This window comes from Medicago truncatula, chromosome 2 (genome assembly GCF_003473485.1).
Source record: "Medicago truncatula cultivar Jemalong A17 chromosome 2, MtrunA17r5.0-ANR, whole genome shotgun sequence".
NCBI lineage: Eukaryota > Viridiplantae > Streptophyta > Magnoliopsida > Fabales > Fabaceae > Medicago > Medicago truncatula.
The window spans coordinates 11564487-11582116 of NC_053043.1; the positions used below are offsets into that span (position 1 = coordinate 11564487).

General features: G+C 34.4%; 2 protein-coding genes across 7 annotated transcripts; one reads left to right on the top strand and one right to left on the bottom strand.

Moving 5' to 3' along the window:
- Positions 1-31: 31 nt before the first annotated feature.
- LOC11416791 (endoribonuclease Dicer homolog 2) lies at positions 32-9744 on the bottom strand. 6 transcript variants are annotated; one of them, XM_039830399.1, is made up of 23 exons: positions 9534-9744; positions 9272-9285; positions 9094-9160; positions 8789-8966; positions 8540-8653; positions 7940-8074; positions 7716-7800; positions 7534-7598; positions 6800-6940; positions 6511-6639; positions 6302-6422; positions 5911-6206; positions 5665-5825; positions 5352-5570; positions 4987-5201; positions 4584-4855; positions 4100-4494; positions 3872-3975; positions 3521-3714; positions 2888-3097; positions 1887-2294; positions 1088-1363; positions 32-513 (listed from the first exon to the last, which is right to left on the bottom strand). In XM_039830399.1, exons 3-23 carry the CDS (start codon positions 9153-9155, stop codon positions 175-177), a joined length of 4119 nt encoding a protein of 1372 aa, XP_039686333.1. In that variant the 5' UTR covers positions 9156-9160; positions 9272-9285; positions 9534-9744; the 3' UTR covers positions 32-174. The 6 variants fall into 6 exon arrangements, with proteins under 6 accessions (XP_039686333.1, XP_039686334.1, XP_003594551.2 ...); XM_039830400.1 differs by having other exon boundaries at positions 9528-9744; XM_003594503.4 differs by lacking the exon at positions 9272-9285 and having other exon boundaries at positions 9094-9184.
- Positions 9745-11445: 1701 nt separating this feature from the next.
- On the top strand, positions 11446-13471 carry LOC112418993 (protein POLLENLESS 3). Its single transcript, XM_024775624.2, has 3 exons — positions 11446-12301; positions 12708-12925; positions 13010-13471. Exons 1-3 carry the CDS (start codon positions 12230-12232, stop codon positions 13311-13313), a joined length of 594 nt encoding a protein of 197 aa, XP_024631392.1. The 5' UTR covers positions 11446-12229; the 3' UTR covers positions 13314-13471.
- Positions 13472-17630: the final 4159 nt, after the last annotated feature.

Below are 17630 nucleotides of genomic sequence, written 5' to 3' on the forward strand. Positions count from 1 at the left end.
CCAATTGTGAACGCATTTTTGACATCATTAATGAGTCCAAAACATGTGATAAATAAATTGCAATCTTTGATATCATTTTTCATGAAATCCTAATACCAAAATTAAAAAATTACATCCTTGTGCTTGTACAATTCCTTAGATATACACAAGTTATGTATATCACTTTTCTTGTGTTTACTTCCATTGCAAGGAATGCAAAACTCCCTTGCAGGCTAGTCTTGTGGCAGTTTTCTTGTCGGTAGAACCTTTGTACTCGAACTGATGAATTACTCCATCCGCAATTACCTCGATTTTACAGCTAGTAACGCCGTCGTTCCTGGACAAGGTCTTCTCCTTAGTATAATTCATTTTTTGGCACAGTTCATTTAATTCTCTAATCGGATGGATCGTTAATGTATCAGGTGTCACAAGGGGCTCCAAAAGAGGCCTTATGCTTTTCCACACAGCCTCCTTATCGTATCCTGAATCAACAAATATAGCACCAGCTAGAGACTCTATGATGTCTCCAAGTACCTGCAAACAATAGGAACGTTCTTAATTGGTGTTGTAACAGTTTCCACATTCTAGTTGGTCATCACAGTCACAAAATAGAAAAACGCACCAATAACATTTACCTCTCTACATTATGTATCAAAAAGAACTAATCACCCTAAAAAAGTAGGCAAAACTATTACAAGCCATGAAACACTAACACAGATATATGAACACCAGACAGTACACAAACACATCGATGATAAATTGAGAAAATGAAGTAATTGAATATAATCACATGTCGGTGCTACATAGATTACACGTGTAAACATATCATATTTCGATCACAATCACCGGACCAGTAAAGTTTAGGTACTCATAACAGCTTCAATAGAAAATCTTCCATACCAAATAGCACAGTTCAAACTAAAAACAAAAGCATAAATGCAGTTTGTGTTCCATTCGTTCATGTCTTAGCGGTGGTATCTTCTCTAAGGATGCATAAAATTTAAGGATAAACATGAATTTGTACATTTTATAGAAAACCTACTTTGAAGTAGTGTTAAAACACTAATTTGACAGTAATAACATTATTCAAAGATTTTGACAAACTAACCTTGGGGAATGTAGCCTCGGATTCCCATCCAAAACTTGATGAAGACTGATCGTCAAATTTATCAAGCGTAGCTACAATATGTTTATGTAGCTCTTGAGAGGCATGAAGGACATGCTTATGCAATTGAACCTTAATGGCAGACATTGCATAACAGTCATTATTCACCGATGCAGACCTCATGTCTGTTAACTGCCCAGGTGACATGCCAGGATATACTCGATACAAATGCATGGTAATGAGATAGTCCAGCACCGAGTCTCCCAAGTATTCAAGTCGCTGCAGGAAAAGGAATATATCATACAAAAAGTGAGACAAAAGAAAAACATAAGTAACACGAAAAGGCCACATTTAGATAAACAACTTAATTAAGCGCTTACATCATAAACTTTTATCATACAAGTACTTGTGTAAAAACTATTTCTATAACAAAAATATAATAAAGTGAAACTATTTATGTATATGCTATATAAGCTGCTTTCATAAGCTATCCTGGAGAGATTATGCAAATAAGCTGAAAACAACTTATGACCATCATAAGTTGTTTTCATAAGCTCTCATAAACAATCTTAAAAGTGTTTTTGCCACTAGATATGTCATATAAACCAATCCAAACTGACCCTAAGAGGAAAACATAATTAATCATGACGAAAATTGTGAATGATTAATATTTAAAAAGGACCATCAAGACTTGAAAAAATGTAAGCTAATCAGTATTAAGTTGAAGACATCTTTGTCTTACATTGATACATATCTGCTAATGTCTTGTTTCCATACTAAGAATAATAACAATAGTACGTACCTGGTAGCATCTAGGCACGTCAGGAAGCATGTAAGAGCCATGTGTCAAAGCTTCTACTAATAGAGAACGATCCCTGAACGAATACTTCAATAGGGATTCTAGAAATCTGACATTAACTAGATTGTCGGGACAAGCAATGAATTGCCTCTCATAGGGTATAATATTAAAATTGACTTTGATCCCAATCCAATCCATAAACAACAACGCAGCCATCTCACCACCAGCGCTAAGGAATGCACCAATTAGTGCTTCGACAACATCAGCAACAACTTTCCGTTTCAATTTTCTATCTCCGCGGGTATATATTTTTCTCCCATTGAAAACTGTCTCTTCTAATTTAAAACTTTCTGATTTAACTCCAGGAATGATCCAGGTCTTTGGATCAAAAGGGTCATTCCGTATGAAGCCCTGCAACTCAGAAGAATAGAAAATCCGAAAGTTCAGTTTCAAGATAATAAGGCAGAATGAATAGCCAGATGATACAACATAATCCTCATTTTATAAGCATTACAGTTCGAGAACACGTTACTTATTATGGTAAGTATTGTACAGGTTCCAAATTCTAATTATAATCTTTTACAAACTGCCACCAACTAGTTGAGAATGATGTTTTTGGTGCTAAATAGCTTGAAATAATAGCTCTCAACATTTGGCATTTACAAAAAATTGTACAGAGAGAATCCCATGATTATAGAGATTAAATGTGGCCTTATACCTAACTAATCACATCAGAGATATATATACATGGAAATTAAGAATATATGTACATAGAAGAAAATAAGGGAGATAATATCCCAATCAAATATTCTAATTATTACATCATATCTTAACACAACTAAATGGGAAATCAGTCTTACAAGTGAAGTGTTTATATACAGATGGACGTTCTATGAAATAACATCAAATAAAATATGAAAAATGCTGAAAAGATAGCATCATAAAAGATGTAAAGCATAAAAGATTGAAGAATAACATATGAAAGAGAGGGAAAGAAAGAATACCGGAAGTCTAAAATCGCAACCTAACTTAGAGAGCGCAGCATTACAAATGATCTTCTCCCTCTTCACACTAAGAAGACCCTCGTGGTGATTTTGATACATATTAAAAAGCTGTTGGCTAACAGCATATTTTAAAAAAGAATCTCCAAGTGTCTCTAGTGACTCATAATGAAAGGTCTCCTTGCATGACTTTGTGGTCATTGCTTCCAAGACCTAAAATGCAAAACGCAGATACCGTCATCAGTGCAAATATCTTTAAAATGTTTGACAACTTACAAGAAAACCACACATTCAGATACCACCAAGACAAATTAACCAAAAAATGCAAGCGGAGGAAGTTCCAAACCAAGTGTCTTCTCAATATATGCAATGTGTATTAGCCAAGGCAGTGGAGTATAAAAGTAGAGCAGAATGAACTCTTTACCTTCAACGTCCAGAGTTTAGTGTTTTCTACTACAACTTTTGTTTCAGAACCACTTCCATTATTAACAAATTATTGTAACAGAAAAATGCTGGAAAAAAAATCTGTTTTCTCTACAAATTTTTAGCTATATTAAGGACAATCAATAGATAGATACAGAATTCTTTATTTGGAAAAAAAATAAAAAATAAACTAGAAATAAAAAACTAGCCCACCTTGAATGTTTGAATCTTGTTTTGTGGGCAATAATCCAAATGCATCCTTTTAAAGTTATAAGCACCAAGCAAAGACTCAAGTCTATGCATGATCGATGGAATAAATGAAAATGTATAAAGTGTGCTAAGTGGTACTGGTGACATGATTATAGAGCAGAGTTCAGGAGGTAATTCAACAAAGGTCTTGCTCACATCTGAAAAAGAAAAACACGGGATTAAGATCAGATTACACATTAATAGTATTAGTATTTGAACAGCGACAACAGAACTAAACCTTCCGTGCTTTTATGGACACCACTAAGGAAAGATTAAAGTACCGGAAAAAACATTTGAAAAATTCAAAGCTCAAACCTCTGTCTTTCGCTTGACTATATCCATGACAATAATTTTTTACTGGAAAAACGTGTCTTGCCTTAAGTAGGCGTTGATGTTCAAAACGCAATTGAATGCCATGCCTGAAACTCAGAAAAGGATAAATTAAAATAATGCACCAAAATAGATAAATTGACCGGATAATATATAAGGCACCAGAGTTGATAAATTAACTTGAGTAAACATCTACCACAAAAATTAACTTACTTCTGTCCAAAGTACTTCTTGTACGTAGTAACTTCACCATCCCCTACTTCCAGAGGTGAGTTTCCGTCCAATTCCATCATACCAGCGGTGATGTAAGTTCGACCATTGTGAGGAGTACAAATCAAAGCATTTCTCAATATGCAACCACAAGCGAAACCCTTCTCAGTCAATATATTGGCAGCATGATAACGACACTGAATTTTAGATGGATGTATCGAACTGATTGTTAACCAATCAACAGATGGTGTTTCCTCTATAGCAATAGATGGCAGCAGAAGATAATCTATCTCAAGATCATCTTCCAGAGAGTATTTTTCAGAAAAACTTTCTTTATCCATTTTAGAATTCATAAGAATTCCAAGGATACTAACTTGGAATCTTTTACACAAAAGAACCTGGAAAAGAAAACAAATCATAATTGTATTGACTTTTCCCAACACTTGCAAATATGTCTGATACAATTAAAGGAATACTTGAGAGATACCTGATCCGGTGAGAGATTAATGTTTCCTCTGTATCTCAAGTTTACAGCCAAACTACCTCTGTCGAAACACATGTCAAATTGCATGCATCCAATTTCTGGATCAAGCTCGACTCTAGTTGCGAGAAAAATGTCTTGCACAGTGATGTCATAGCTAAAATTTTGTTTTAGCTCTATTAAATAACAATAGTAGATTGTGCTACTATTGTTCGACATGTGATTCACCAATTCAAATGGTACATAACTTGGTTGTTCTTCGGAATATGGTTCATTCCCTGTAAGATTTTGTTTGATGTCAATGCCATTCAGAGAATTTTATATGGTTAAATAGAATTCTACATTCAAGTAGTGTGAAAAATGAAAGGCAATAATAAAATCAAAATGAATAGAAGGCACAAAAAGTTACCGAATTCCTCCACCTCTGCTTCTTCAACAACAATAGAAGGAACGAGATTATCTGTCAACGCTCCAATCTTATGTAGTTGTTTGCATGCTTCAAGGCATGCAATATTCTTTAAGAATTTATTGTCACCTTGTACATGAATAGCATGTATGGGACAACTCTTAGGAAGATACAATATTCCTTTATGTTTGTCCCACATCGGAGTCGGTTTAAAGTACCTAAGAGTTTAAACCAATTGAGGTGAATGATGAAAAACGAGATAAATTTTTTTAACAGGACTGGATTAATGCAAAAGAAGCATATTTTAAGGTTCATTATTAAACAAAGAAAAAAGAATATGGAATAAGGGCAGCAATAGAGGAACTAACCCATCCGATGGGAGACGTGAGCAGTATAAGTATATCAAAGTAATGCCGGAACTAAGATTAACAACAGCTTCAGTGCTTGCAACTCGGTAAGCTTGCTCGTTAAATCGATCACTTTCAAGACTCTCACATGGAAGGGAAGAATAACGCAAGGACTCCTTCCTCATCATTTGCCCACCATCAAGGTATTTCTCTAATCGAGAACGTGTAACTGCATCGCCACTGTAATTTTGGAACAAAATTAAGATGTCTTCTGGAGAATTTACTTCAAAACATTTAGAAATCACAATACTAAGGAGAATAACACAATAATTACCTTTTTACCATCAAGATGTAATCTGAATTTCGCATTCTGGCACGGCCTCGGGACTGCACGAAACTGCACACCGTGGGAGATGGGTCAAATCTAATAACCAGATTGCAACTTTGGACATCTAAACCCTCTTCAAGAATTGATGTTGCAACAATGATGTTGACCTACAGATTAAAAAATTTCCGTAATAAGTAATAATTGTCTTTGCTTTATTACAATACAGAGGGATTATCTAAGAAAGCAGCATACCAATCCCTTACGAAATTCTTCCACAATCTCATTTTGAATTTTTCTAGTTTGGTTTTGCAGTTTACTACCGGTTCCTGCAATGAATTTAGCCCTCCAGCTATTGTATTTTGGAAGCAAAGCGTTCAATAGAACCTCAAGGACAATAGCTGCAATGACCCTTTCCACAAAAACTATGCATCTCATTTCAGTTAAACCCCTGTACTCAAGTAGACATTCAATAAGACAGCATACTTTGGAGGTCAATAGCCCCATTTCCAAATTGGAATTCATATTGTCAGCAATAGTCCACCGAGGATCTGAGTAAGAACATTTTTAAAAATTTATAAAAGAATGCAAACAAAAGATTTAAGTAAAATTTCATGTATTTTCTAAATGCTTGTAGAATTATTACCAGATGGTATGCAACTTTGCAGTGTCATCATAGTAGCTGAACTAAATTTTTTAACAATCTGATCCCCAGAGATACCCCATAAGAATGTTTCAATTTCAATGGAAGATAAGGACTCCGCAGCCTATCACAAAAAACAGTTGATATCAATTAAGCAGACATGAACATAAATAGAGTCACACATAAAGTCACTGTAGCAGAAGAGCAAGAACCTTCAAAGCCAACCAAATACCAAGCTCTTCTAAGCAAAAAATTGAGGCATCAAAAATCCTTGCTATTTTTTTGTGAGCAGATTGGACAGCTGATTTAGTTAAATCTGAACTTGTGATGCAACGCTCGTGCTGAAAAACAGAATACACCCATTTCAAGGAAACAATCAATTAAGATTGGACAAAAATATGCACAACTAGAATTTGGAGTCAGTGACATAACATGAAGAGAAATTTTTGTTTAATTTGAACTATATATCTGAACATTAACGATTTGCTTAAATGTACACACCTGTTGTTTTAACTCGTTAAGCCTTTTGGCTAATTCTTCGAATAGCGTATATGAAATCCCATTGTCCCTGTAAAACCGGAATTTTGGGGTAGATGTTGGTATGAACTGTGAGATGACAGCATCACATACACAGGTATAAACCTTCAATTCAAAAACAAAAATATTAGAGAAATAAAACATGGCAAGACCAACACTAATATCGAGTTGTGCTTCAAAACAAAAGAGTAATACTCACAAAGGAATTGTTAAAATTAAGAATCTTAAGAAATTACTTTAATTGTACAACTTCCTAGATTTGTTGTTATTACTCCTAGAATATACATTAGACAACTTCCTAGGCTAGTGCTTACTCATTAAAGCATTCAATGCACTTTATTGCAAAACCATTATAAATACAAGGTGTGTGGTCTCATTATAGACACATATTTGCAGAGTTTTACATATTTTTACAGGATAAACTAAGGAAGTAACTACTAGAAATAACTAAAAAAAGGCAAACAAAATAACAACTAAGATAATATATCATTCATTATCTTTTGGTTACATCTTTACATAAGAAAACCTTTCACTTGAGCATCCATGCATAACAGTAGGCCCTATCATAGGCTCTGTAATGTATTTTCTTATGGTTATATTCACAAAGATAAGAGGATAAAGTATTGCCACTGAACACAATAAATGCATATAAAGAGTAAGAAAAAATCGTTCATGGACAGGAAGAAAATAAAAACAACCTTTGAATGCATTAGAGTCATTAGTTCCCGAATAGATTTGGACAAGGTCGATTCAGAATTCGCAGCTGTGTTAAAAAATAAAAGTGAAGAAAAAGGAGATTGAACATGAGAGAATAACTGGCAATGATAAATAAGCAGGGAAAAACAAGAAATTAATAGAAATTTTCTCTAGGCTTGTATACCTTTCGACTTAATTGGGGATGCAGTCATCCCAAAAATCCGAGGAAGCTCAGTGATACCAGATCTCAATTGATGATGATAAAACTCCTGCACATAATCAGACAAAACTAACTACCACTTCAAACAATTTGGCAACAATTTGTACTAAATAGTATTTCGACAAACAATATCAATTTGTTTGAATTCTGCTATGTTATTATAGGTGTCTAAAGAGTACAAGACTTACAGTCATTATACAAGCATATGGGTGTCTACCCGCAGCATGGTGGCATTCATCCATAATTAAAACCTTTATCATTGACAGTTTGATAAAGCTGTGCCTCAAGCAAGAAAGCAGTATAGCAGGAGTCATCACAAGCACCTGTAACATTCAAAAGCATTACCAACAGTAATTACACTTATCTAAAGAGCATCGAAAGATAAAATTCAGACGCATCTTACTAAAACTATAGTAACAATGATGACATGTATATTCAAGTCAATCAAATCAAATCTTTGAAAAACAGAATACAAGACAGCATTAAAGGAATGAATTCCAAAAGGAGCAATATTGGTTGGTTCATTAGGTATGCGTTTGTTTAATACAAGACGATGTGGACTTAAACAAGGTTAATAAAGAAAATTGTCTATTTCTTTCTCTATTGGAATTTGCATGGTACAAACAAATAAAGTTTAGAAGAATATTTCGTATTTTATTTTATTTTATATGAGATAAACATGAGTTCCGACAAACAAATAGATTATGGTTCTACAAACCAGATTAATATTATAGTATAAAATAAGAAGGACATCCATTAGTCTCAATAGAAATGCAGAGACCCCTCACCTCATGTTTCTCCATTTCTCCTTTCCATACATCTCCATCCCAGTAGTCAACACCCATATCTCCCCAATACATTCCAATTTTCAAATCAGTGTGATTTCTCAAAGCTTCAGCTTGCTACAATACAAAAGTGAACAAACCAAACAAGCACAGTGAATCCTTGATCATTACAAAGAAACAATTCATTCATCAGACAATATATCTCAAATATGCCAAGTTATTATAAAAGAGATCAAAGTAGCAGCAGCATACTTGAGAAACCAAAACAACTTTGGGAACCAAAAACACAGCAATGTAAGGAGAAGGCTTTCGGAGGTGATAAGCGTAGCTTCGAAGAAGCATGATGGCTATCAAAGTCTTTCCAGAACCAGTCTCCAAGTACACTATGGTATTTTCACGGATCGCTTTTTCCAATGCTTCAAGCTGATAGCTATACACACACAAAAAACAAAAGCAAAAACTCAACAACGCAAAACACCATAGTCATCCATTTCAACTGAAATGCTTCAAGCAATCAACATTACCATGAAAAGGGTTGTGCTTTTAAAAAAACTAACCTTCTCGCAAATGGAAGTGCATTAGGCCTGATCTGCTGCTCATCGTAGTCATCCATTTCCATCAGAGCTTCCTCCATAGTCTTTGATGAACCTGCTACATATATCAAATAAAAAATCATCAAAAATCAAAATACACTACTCTAAAGATGAATCAATGACAGTAACACGTACATCAAACACAACACTAACTTGTAAACACCGGTAATAATTTAAGAAAATAGAAGTGAGCAAATGTAACTCAGACACCAACACCAGTCAAACACAAACACCGACACACAATTTGAAATGTCAGTGCAATAGTCACTCTGATCTTAAATATAAGCAAAAATTTACAAATCTCTCTCTCTTGTTCTAAAGGAAGAAATGAGAGAAACCCATAAATCAAATGACAGATTAAAGAAAAGGGTCATGAGAAAAAGTGAAAAAGATGCTACCTTTACCTTTTGAAAGCAATGAAATGGGTGGTAACCACCACCAACACCCAGATACGGATGAATAAGAAAAACCCTAATGAACAAAAGAGTGTATCTTTATAGGAAAAGAGAAAGAGGGTTCCTTAGAGGAAGAGGAAAGGCAAAAGAAAGAACCGTTTGAAGTTGTTTTCAAAAGACACCATTTAAGAACAAAGAAACAAATGCATACACTTTACACACACACTATGTTGTTACTATTTATTGAGTGTTATTGGGACCACACACGTTGTGTTATGTTGTGTTTTGAGGAATCGTGAATTGAATTTCGAATTGGATTCCTCTGTGATGTGATCATACACTACTAATTTTGTGTATTACTTCATCACAATGTGTATGTCACTACTTTATTTTTCACATATGTTGAATTGGAAAAAGGTTTTAATAATTTGGTCAGCTTATAGCTGTTCAAATTACATACATTGATTGATTGATGGATAATAAATTTTCACCAACGTTCAAATCAAATGGTTTTAAGGATTTGAAATCCTTAAAATAAAATAATAGAGATTGGACGAATATAATGGGTTTTGGAAAAAATTATGTTGGACTAGGAGAATTTATATATGTATTTAAGAGATTTTTTATGGAGATTAGACATTATTAAACAATAATGAAAATTTTGTATGATGATTTAGAAATGTTTCTTTAATTATATTTAAGATATGTCTGATATCAAAATATAGATACTCGTTATTATTTGTTAAAAGAGAATTAAATTATATGATAAAAGAGTCTATTGTTAATACTTTTCATGTTGTTAATACAAATTTAAGATGGACAGATTTTAAATTAACAACAAATTTAAATGGATATTGTAAAAAAAACATTCAAATGGGGTATAATTCGAACTAGTTTAGCACAAAAAAAGAAAAAAAATAAACAAATTAAGCAACAAAAGATCCAAGAAATGCGACCTTACCTTATGTTTGATTGTTGAAAATGTTTGACCCATGGGATCCAGGGCATCCCCCGTTTTTCTATATATACGATATCGAGCATAATAGTTAAACAAATTTCCCTTGTCACATTGGATAAGCAATATGATTTTCTTCTAGAAGTTGCGTGTTTGAGTCCTAATTTATCTCCTTTTTATATTTCTATTTTATTATATTTATAATTTTATTAAAAAAAAAAAAAAAGGTTTTTGAGGGGAATCAAACCCGCACCCCTATGTAAACCAAAAAAAAAAAAACGCATCCCTACACTGGATTCAAGCAAAAACTGACAATTAGACCAATTAATAATTTCAACTATAGTTTGAAACAGCTAAATATATATTTCATAAATTTTGGCACCCCAAGAAAAAAACTCAAGATCCATCAGTGCATGATAGGTCTTTCGTTTCAAATGTGCTTCATATCTTACACATGCAAATCATAGATACATATAATTAACAAAAACAACGCAAACTACACTTCATATTTTAAAATCCGAACAGTGAACAACCTGATTTGACCTGTAAAATCCGAACAGGTTCAGTAAATGAAAAAAAAAAATCAACCCAACAGTGATACATGGAGGGAATGAGACTTTACCTTGTGTTTTATGTTTGAAGAGGCTTGATATGTGATAGTTTTGAGCAAAAAAACCTTCAAGAATCATCCAACGAGGGAGTTTCAGATTTTGGGGTTGTGGGAGAGTAAGTTTTAAGGAAACTGTTAAAATAAGTAAGATTTATGATTGTGAGTTATATATATATAGGCGGCATACGGATTTTGGAAACCGAAATACCTTTCGGATATAGAATTCGAACAAATGGTGTTTTGAAGAAAAAACAAATAGTACGCGTGAGAAAGACATTGGTTCGGAAAAATAATAGTCTTATTAAACGGCTAGTTTCTTTTACATTTTTTCTCTAAAGTTTTTTCTATCATTGCAATTGCAACACTCATTGCTACTGTTACTAAATCTTCTGCTTTTCCTCTTCATAAATTTCCTCTCTTTCTCTCTTTTCCTTTCAAACCCTTCAACCATTTCTCAAAGTGAGAGTACCCTTTGAAGAATTCAACCTTTTTATGGTCTCAACATTTTTGTTGAAACTTTCTGATCAGAATGACGTTTGAAAGAAACTCTCCGGCATTGTGCTACATGATGCCGCCGTGGTCGTGGAAATCAAGACCTATACGTTCTCCTACTGTGCCTTTTTCAGAGAGAAAGAAATCACCAGCAGCTTCAATGAATAAAGATGATCTTTTTCATGTTATTCATAAGGTTCCTTCTGGGGATTCTCCTTATGTTAAGGCCAAACAGGTTCAGGTAAATGGAGTTTTTTCATTTCATAAGGTTTCTACTTTGATTGTTTTTCTTTTTCTTTTGGGTTATGTTTGTTCTTGGTTGGTTTCCTTGAATTCTTGTAAGGCAAGAAAGTGATATTTATCAGATTATTTTCTTTCAGTTTCAGTTTTTTTGTTGTATGCAATGATTGTGAATCTGAATTCATGAGATGGTAAGAGAAGGAGGGTTAATTTTGTTTCTTGGTTTTTTGTTCAATGAATGTGAATCTGAATTCTTTAATTATACAGTTGATAGATAAAGATCTAGGTAAAGCAATTTCCCTTTTCTGGAGATCCATTAATGCTGGAGATCGTGTCGAGAGTGCCTTGAAGGATATGGCTTTAGTTATGAAGTAATTGAACCGGTCTGACGAGGCAATCGAAGCGATCATGTCTTTCCGTCACCTCTGCCCTTCTCATTCTCAGGAATCTCTTGACAACATCTTGGTTGAACTCTATAAGGTATAAGGGTTGTTTGTTTCTTGCTTTTTCTTGTCATAGTTTGTTAATTTTCTCTACATGCATTTGAATGATAAGCTGGTCAAATTAACATCTCATGCAAGAACCTTAGCTGTTTGTATTTTGATTAGCATTTGAATAGACTTAAAAAAAGGAGGAAATTTGGAGAATCAAGACCTTGTTAATTTGTAACATTTAGGATGAGTTTGAAAAACACTTTGCAACACCTAGAATTCAGACAAGTATGTTAGAAATCAAGATGAACATATAAGGCTATGATGTTTGTAACTCTCAATCTTGTACTGTAGGACTTTTCATATAACAATGTTTTTAGTATTTGATTGTTGAAGGTTACAAAACCAGGTGTTTAACATTAATGGCTTATACATGTATATTCTTATTGTTGTAGAGGTCAGGAAGGGTTGATGAAGAGATAGGCATGCTTCATCAAACGTTGAAGCAAATTGAAGATGGTATGACATATGTTGGAAGGACAACAAAACATGCAAGATCTCAAGGGAAGAAAATTCAAATCAGTGCTGAACAAGAGATATCAAGGATACTCGGGAACATGGCTTGGGCTTACTTGCAAAAAGGCGACTATAAAACTGCTGAAGAACATTATAGGTAATTCCGAATGCATTTCTGATTTTTGTTTTTGTTCCTATAAAGAAAAAAGTAATATAATTCCTTATTTTTTTATTTATGCAGAAAAGCACTGTCCTTTGAGGTTGATAGGAACAAACAGTGCAATTTGGCAATATGTTTGATGCAAATGAAAAAGATTACAGAAGCAAGAATTCTACTTCAGGCAGTAACCACGGTGACAAAAAACAGAAAGATGGACGATTCTTTCGTCAAGTCTTATGAACGCGCTACACAAATGCTGCAAGAGATGGAGTCAACAGGAAAAGGCGATAATGAATTTAATGAAACTCAAGAGATTTTCAGGGAGGAATATATCATCACAATACTCCACACAGAATTTGGAGAACTCTGCTGGAAAGAACACTGATGCAGTTAAAAGTAGGACAGAAAATAATTGGTCTTTGACATATGCAAGGAGAATATTATATGAGTCTCTTGATCCAATCCGATCCGAAGAAGGTTCCTCCATACCAACGTGGAATTGACAAATGAAAGGGATTTTTTCTTTGGAGAGGAGAAGTTAACAAGGAGAGTTAGGTTGTAAACAACCTTTGTAAATATACATTTATGATTACTTCATTACTATACTAACTCATAGAATAGTTTCATTTGTAATATAATATTTACATTATTATTCATTACTCCTTTTACAATCAAAGGAAAAAAAATGCTGCTATACTGGTATTGTTATTTAAACCAGCAAATAACCTGTGTCCTAGGTTATTTTTAATTTAGATAAAAACATTCATAATTAACTTTTCTAAAAGATAATTACTATGCTCGATCAATAACTTTGTTATAATAATGAAATAACATCTTTTCTTTTTCTGACTCAGACAAAAAAAAAACTTTTTTTTTCTGACTTCATGTCTCATATGTCAAATTTTACATTCAAAATTACAAAAAATATTCATACTTTAACATTTTTTTTTTGGAAAGATGATATTATAATAACTTATTCTAATATAGAATCGTCATCGGCGTGTGTGGTAGAAAATTAATTCTTGGAGTGGTAAGTGTCTTTCGAAAGCAGGACGTGAGGTCATGATTAAATCTGTTTTGCAGTCTATTCCCACTTACGTGATGAGTCTTTTTCAATTACCTAGTTCTTTGATTGATTCCATAGAAAAGATGATGAATTCCTTTTGGTGGGGACATGGTAAAACGACGCAACGAGGGATACATTGGATGAACTGGGAGAAACTGTCGGCACCAAAAATTCATGGAGGTATGGGTTTCAAAGATCTCTCCGCTTTTAATTTAGCTATGCTAGGGAAACAGGGATGGAAATTCATTACCGAACCGGATTCTCTTGTTGCTCGAATATTTAAGGCTCGATATTTCCCATCTGGTTCATATCTTACGGCTACCTTAGGACATAATCCGAGCTATGGTTGGCGCAGCATCATGCGCGCTAGGTTTATAGTGCATGGGGGAGCACGTTGGAGCATAGGCTCAGGCGCTACCATCCCTCTTCTCAATGAACCTTGGTTGTTAAATGGGGAGTTTATTAGTAGTGATATTCCAGGTGCTCACTTTGTTCATAATTTTACTATTAATAGCTTGATGAATTTACATGACAAAAGCTGGAATGAGCAGGTGATTAGACAGGTATTTAGTGTGGATGTTGCAGATAAAATAATTCGTACGCCACTTATATCTCAGGTTGAGGCAGATAGAATTACTTGGAAAGCAGAAAGGCACGGACGCTACTCTGTCCGTAGTGCTTACAGGTTGTGCGTAACAGATTTAATTGATTCTTCCTTTTTATGGCGTCCGGGGTATTGGTCTGGTATTTGGAAACTTAAAGTTCCTCCGAAGGTTAAGAATTTAATTTGGCGTATGTGTCGAGGCTGTCTTCCGACCCGTGTCCGTCTGTTAGCTAAAGGTGTAGTTTGTCCCACTAACTGTGCTAGTTGCGACTCTTCTCATGAGGATCTTTTGCATGTTTTTTTCGACTGTCCTTTTGCTATTCAGGTGTGGAACAGGACCGGCCTTTGGAGCTCGGTGCAACATGCGCTTAGCCATACTGTTTCGGTTACCGAAGCTATTTTCTCTCTTCTGGAGAATTTGTCTGCTGAGTTAGGCCAACGTCTGTCAACTGTTATGTGGAGTTTATGGAAACACCGCAATCTTCGCGTCTGGGACGATGTGCATGAAACGAGTGTTGTGGTTGTAGAGCGTGCTAGGAATATGGTTACAGATTGGCAGTTGGCGAATGTTCCGGCTGCCCTTGCATCTCTTTCGTCCTCTCCGCAGGCTTTGGTGCGAACATGGGGGCCTCCTCCTCATTGCAGCATAACAGTCTTGGGTGGCAGCCCCCTACTTCAGGTAGATACAAGTGTAATATCGATGCGGCTTTCTCTTCTCCGCATAATCGCACAGGTATTGGCATTTGTGTTCGTGATTCGGAAGGTAGTTTTGTTCTGGCTAAGTCTGTTACTCATCCTTGTGTTGTTTCGGTGGATGTTGGAGAAGCTTTAGGGCTACATTCTGCTTTGCAATGGATGAGCGATATGCAATTTGATAATGTGGACTTCGAAACAGACTCAAAAGTCACAGTTGATGCCTTCCTTGCTACACGGGACGACCTTTCTGAATTTGGTTCTATTATTACAACCTGTCGTTCTTTGTTTCGCAATTTATTTTCTAACTCTAGGGTGGAGTTTGTTAGGCGACAAGCCAACGTGGTTGCTCATACTCTTGCAAGAGAAGCCACGTCTTTAACAACATCTTTGAGCATTTACCACTAGACCACCATCATTTTTATTGGAATATTGTTGCTTCTAAAATAGATATGAAATCCTAAATGCCTTTTTTTTCTAAGCCACTAACACTCATTTTTATTGTTTATTTCCATGTTTGATTACTTTCACATAATTTAATTTATGACTTTGATTCCATATTCATTTTTGTTGATGCAAACTAATGTTTCTAATTTGCTTTTTTGAGATTTTGCACCCTCTCAATCATCACATAGTTTGATTGTTTCTATGACTTTGAATGTAACTCTAAAATTAATAATGTAGCCACTTTGATACTTATATATGAAACTCTACGAAACCCGTACATAGTACGGGTTAGAGTCTAGTTAGTTTAATTCTCCTATAATTCGTGCAATTTTGTATACACCTTTGTTCTTATAGATCGAAATTAAAGTGTTTCTTCTCCACTCATCGAACATTTTATTTGTCCTCATAATCTAGTTAGAAAGATTGGTGAGCCACACTATTCCTTTATCTCCAAGACTTTTCCACACTTCAATAGATATCTTGTCTAGCCCAATTGCATTGTCATTACTCATCCTTTCAATGTTTCTTTTACCCCGTGTTCTAGAATCTGACAATAGTAGTTATAGTTTCGACCCTCTTCTCTAATGTCTAGCATGTTACATTCTGGTAAAATCTCATATCCTTCATTAAATAAATTGTGGAAATATTTCTTCCATATATCCTTTGTATTTCTTTCTTGAACCAAAACTCTGCCCTTTTCATCTTTAATACACTTCACTTGATCCAGTTCTCTTGTCTTTCTTTCTCATCCATTAGCAAGCTTATGTATAGATTTTTCTCCTTCTTTGTTACATAAGGATTGGTATAATCCGTCAAAAACTTGAGTTCTTGCTTCGCTCACTGCCTTTTTGGTCTCTTTCTTAGCTATCTTATATTTATCCCATGTTTCACTATTTTTACACCTAAACCAATCTTTAACACATGTCCCTTTGATTCAAACTTTAATTTGAACACTGTCATTCCACCACCAGGATTCCTTACTCCTAGGTCCAAAACCTCTCGATTCTCCCAACGCCTATTTTACTACTATTTAGAGGATTTTTTTATCAGGTCCCTTCAATATCTTTTAGATCGTCCAAAATTTTGTTTTTACCTTAACATATATCTTCGATAGATACATCACGTAGGGTTTATTCAAACAAATGATACTGATTTCTTATTGAAGATAATGTGCTCTTTCTGATTTGATGACTTCCTGATTTCTTTTAACCACCAACTTGGAGATAATTTTCGAGCAAAACCATCTTTGGGATGTATGGATTGGAGGTATGTATTAGGGATAAAAACATGATTTTAGGAGGTCTAAAAGATATTGATGGGTCTAAAAAGAAATATTTTGAGAAAACACCTTTTGTAAATTAATTCTATGTTTTTTTTGTTTGAAAGATCAACCGATCCAAGTTTTTTTTTTTTTATTTCGGATTATTCTAATAAAATTATTTATTTTCTCTCTTAAAAAAAAGTACTTATTCATTGTTTGACGTTTACTAGTGTTTTTGATTTTGTGGTGGTGAAAATTTATTTTGATATGATTGATTGTAGAACTGATTTTGTTAAAACCAATTTCGATTAAAAGTGATTTGTGTTTTAATACATTCATGTAAAAGTGAGTTGAACTATAACTTTGTGTGTGAAAACAATTCTATAATCAAAAACTACAAATCCTAACTTTCGGTAGAATCAATTTTGGAGGTAGAATCAGTTATACTCAACAACTATCAAACATGTTAGGATCTATCATCTGAGCATAGAGGAAAGTCTTAGGTGTCAGTTACATTGTAGGTAGATAGTGGAGCGCCACTTGCAAAGCTTTTATAGCGTACATTTGCAGAACGGATCACGTTTGGTGACCCACACTCAAGTGCTTCAACATGCACAAAGAGAATCTCCAC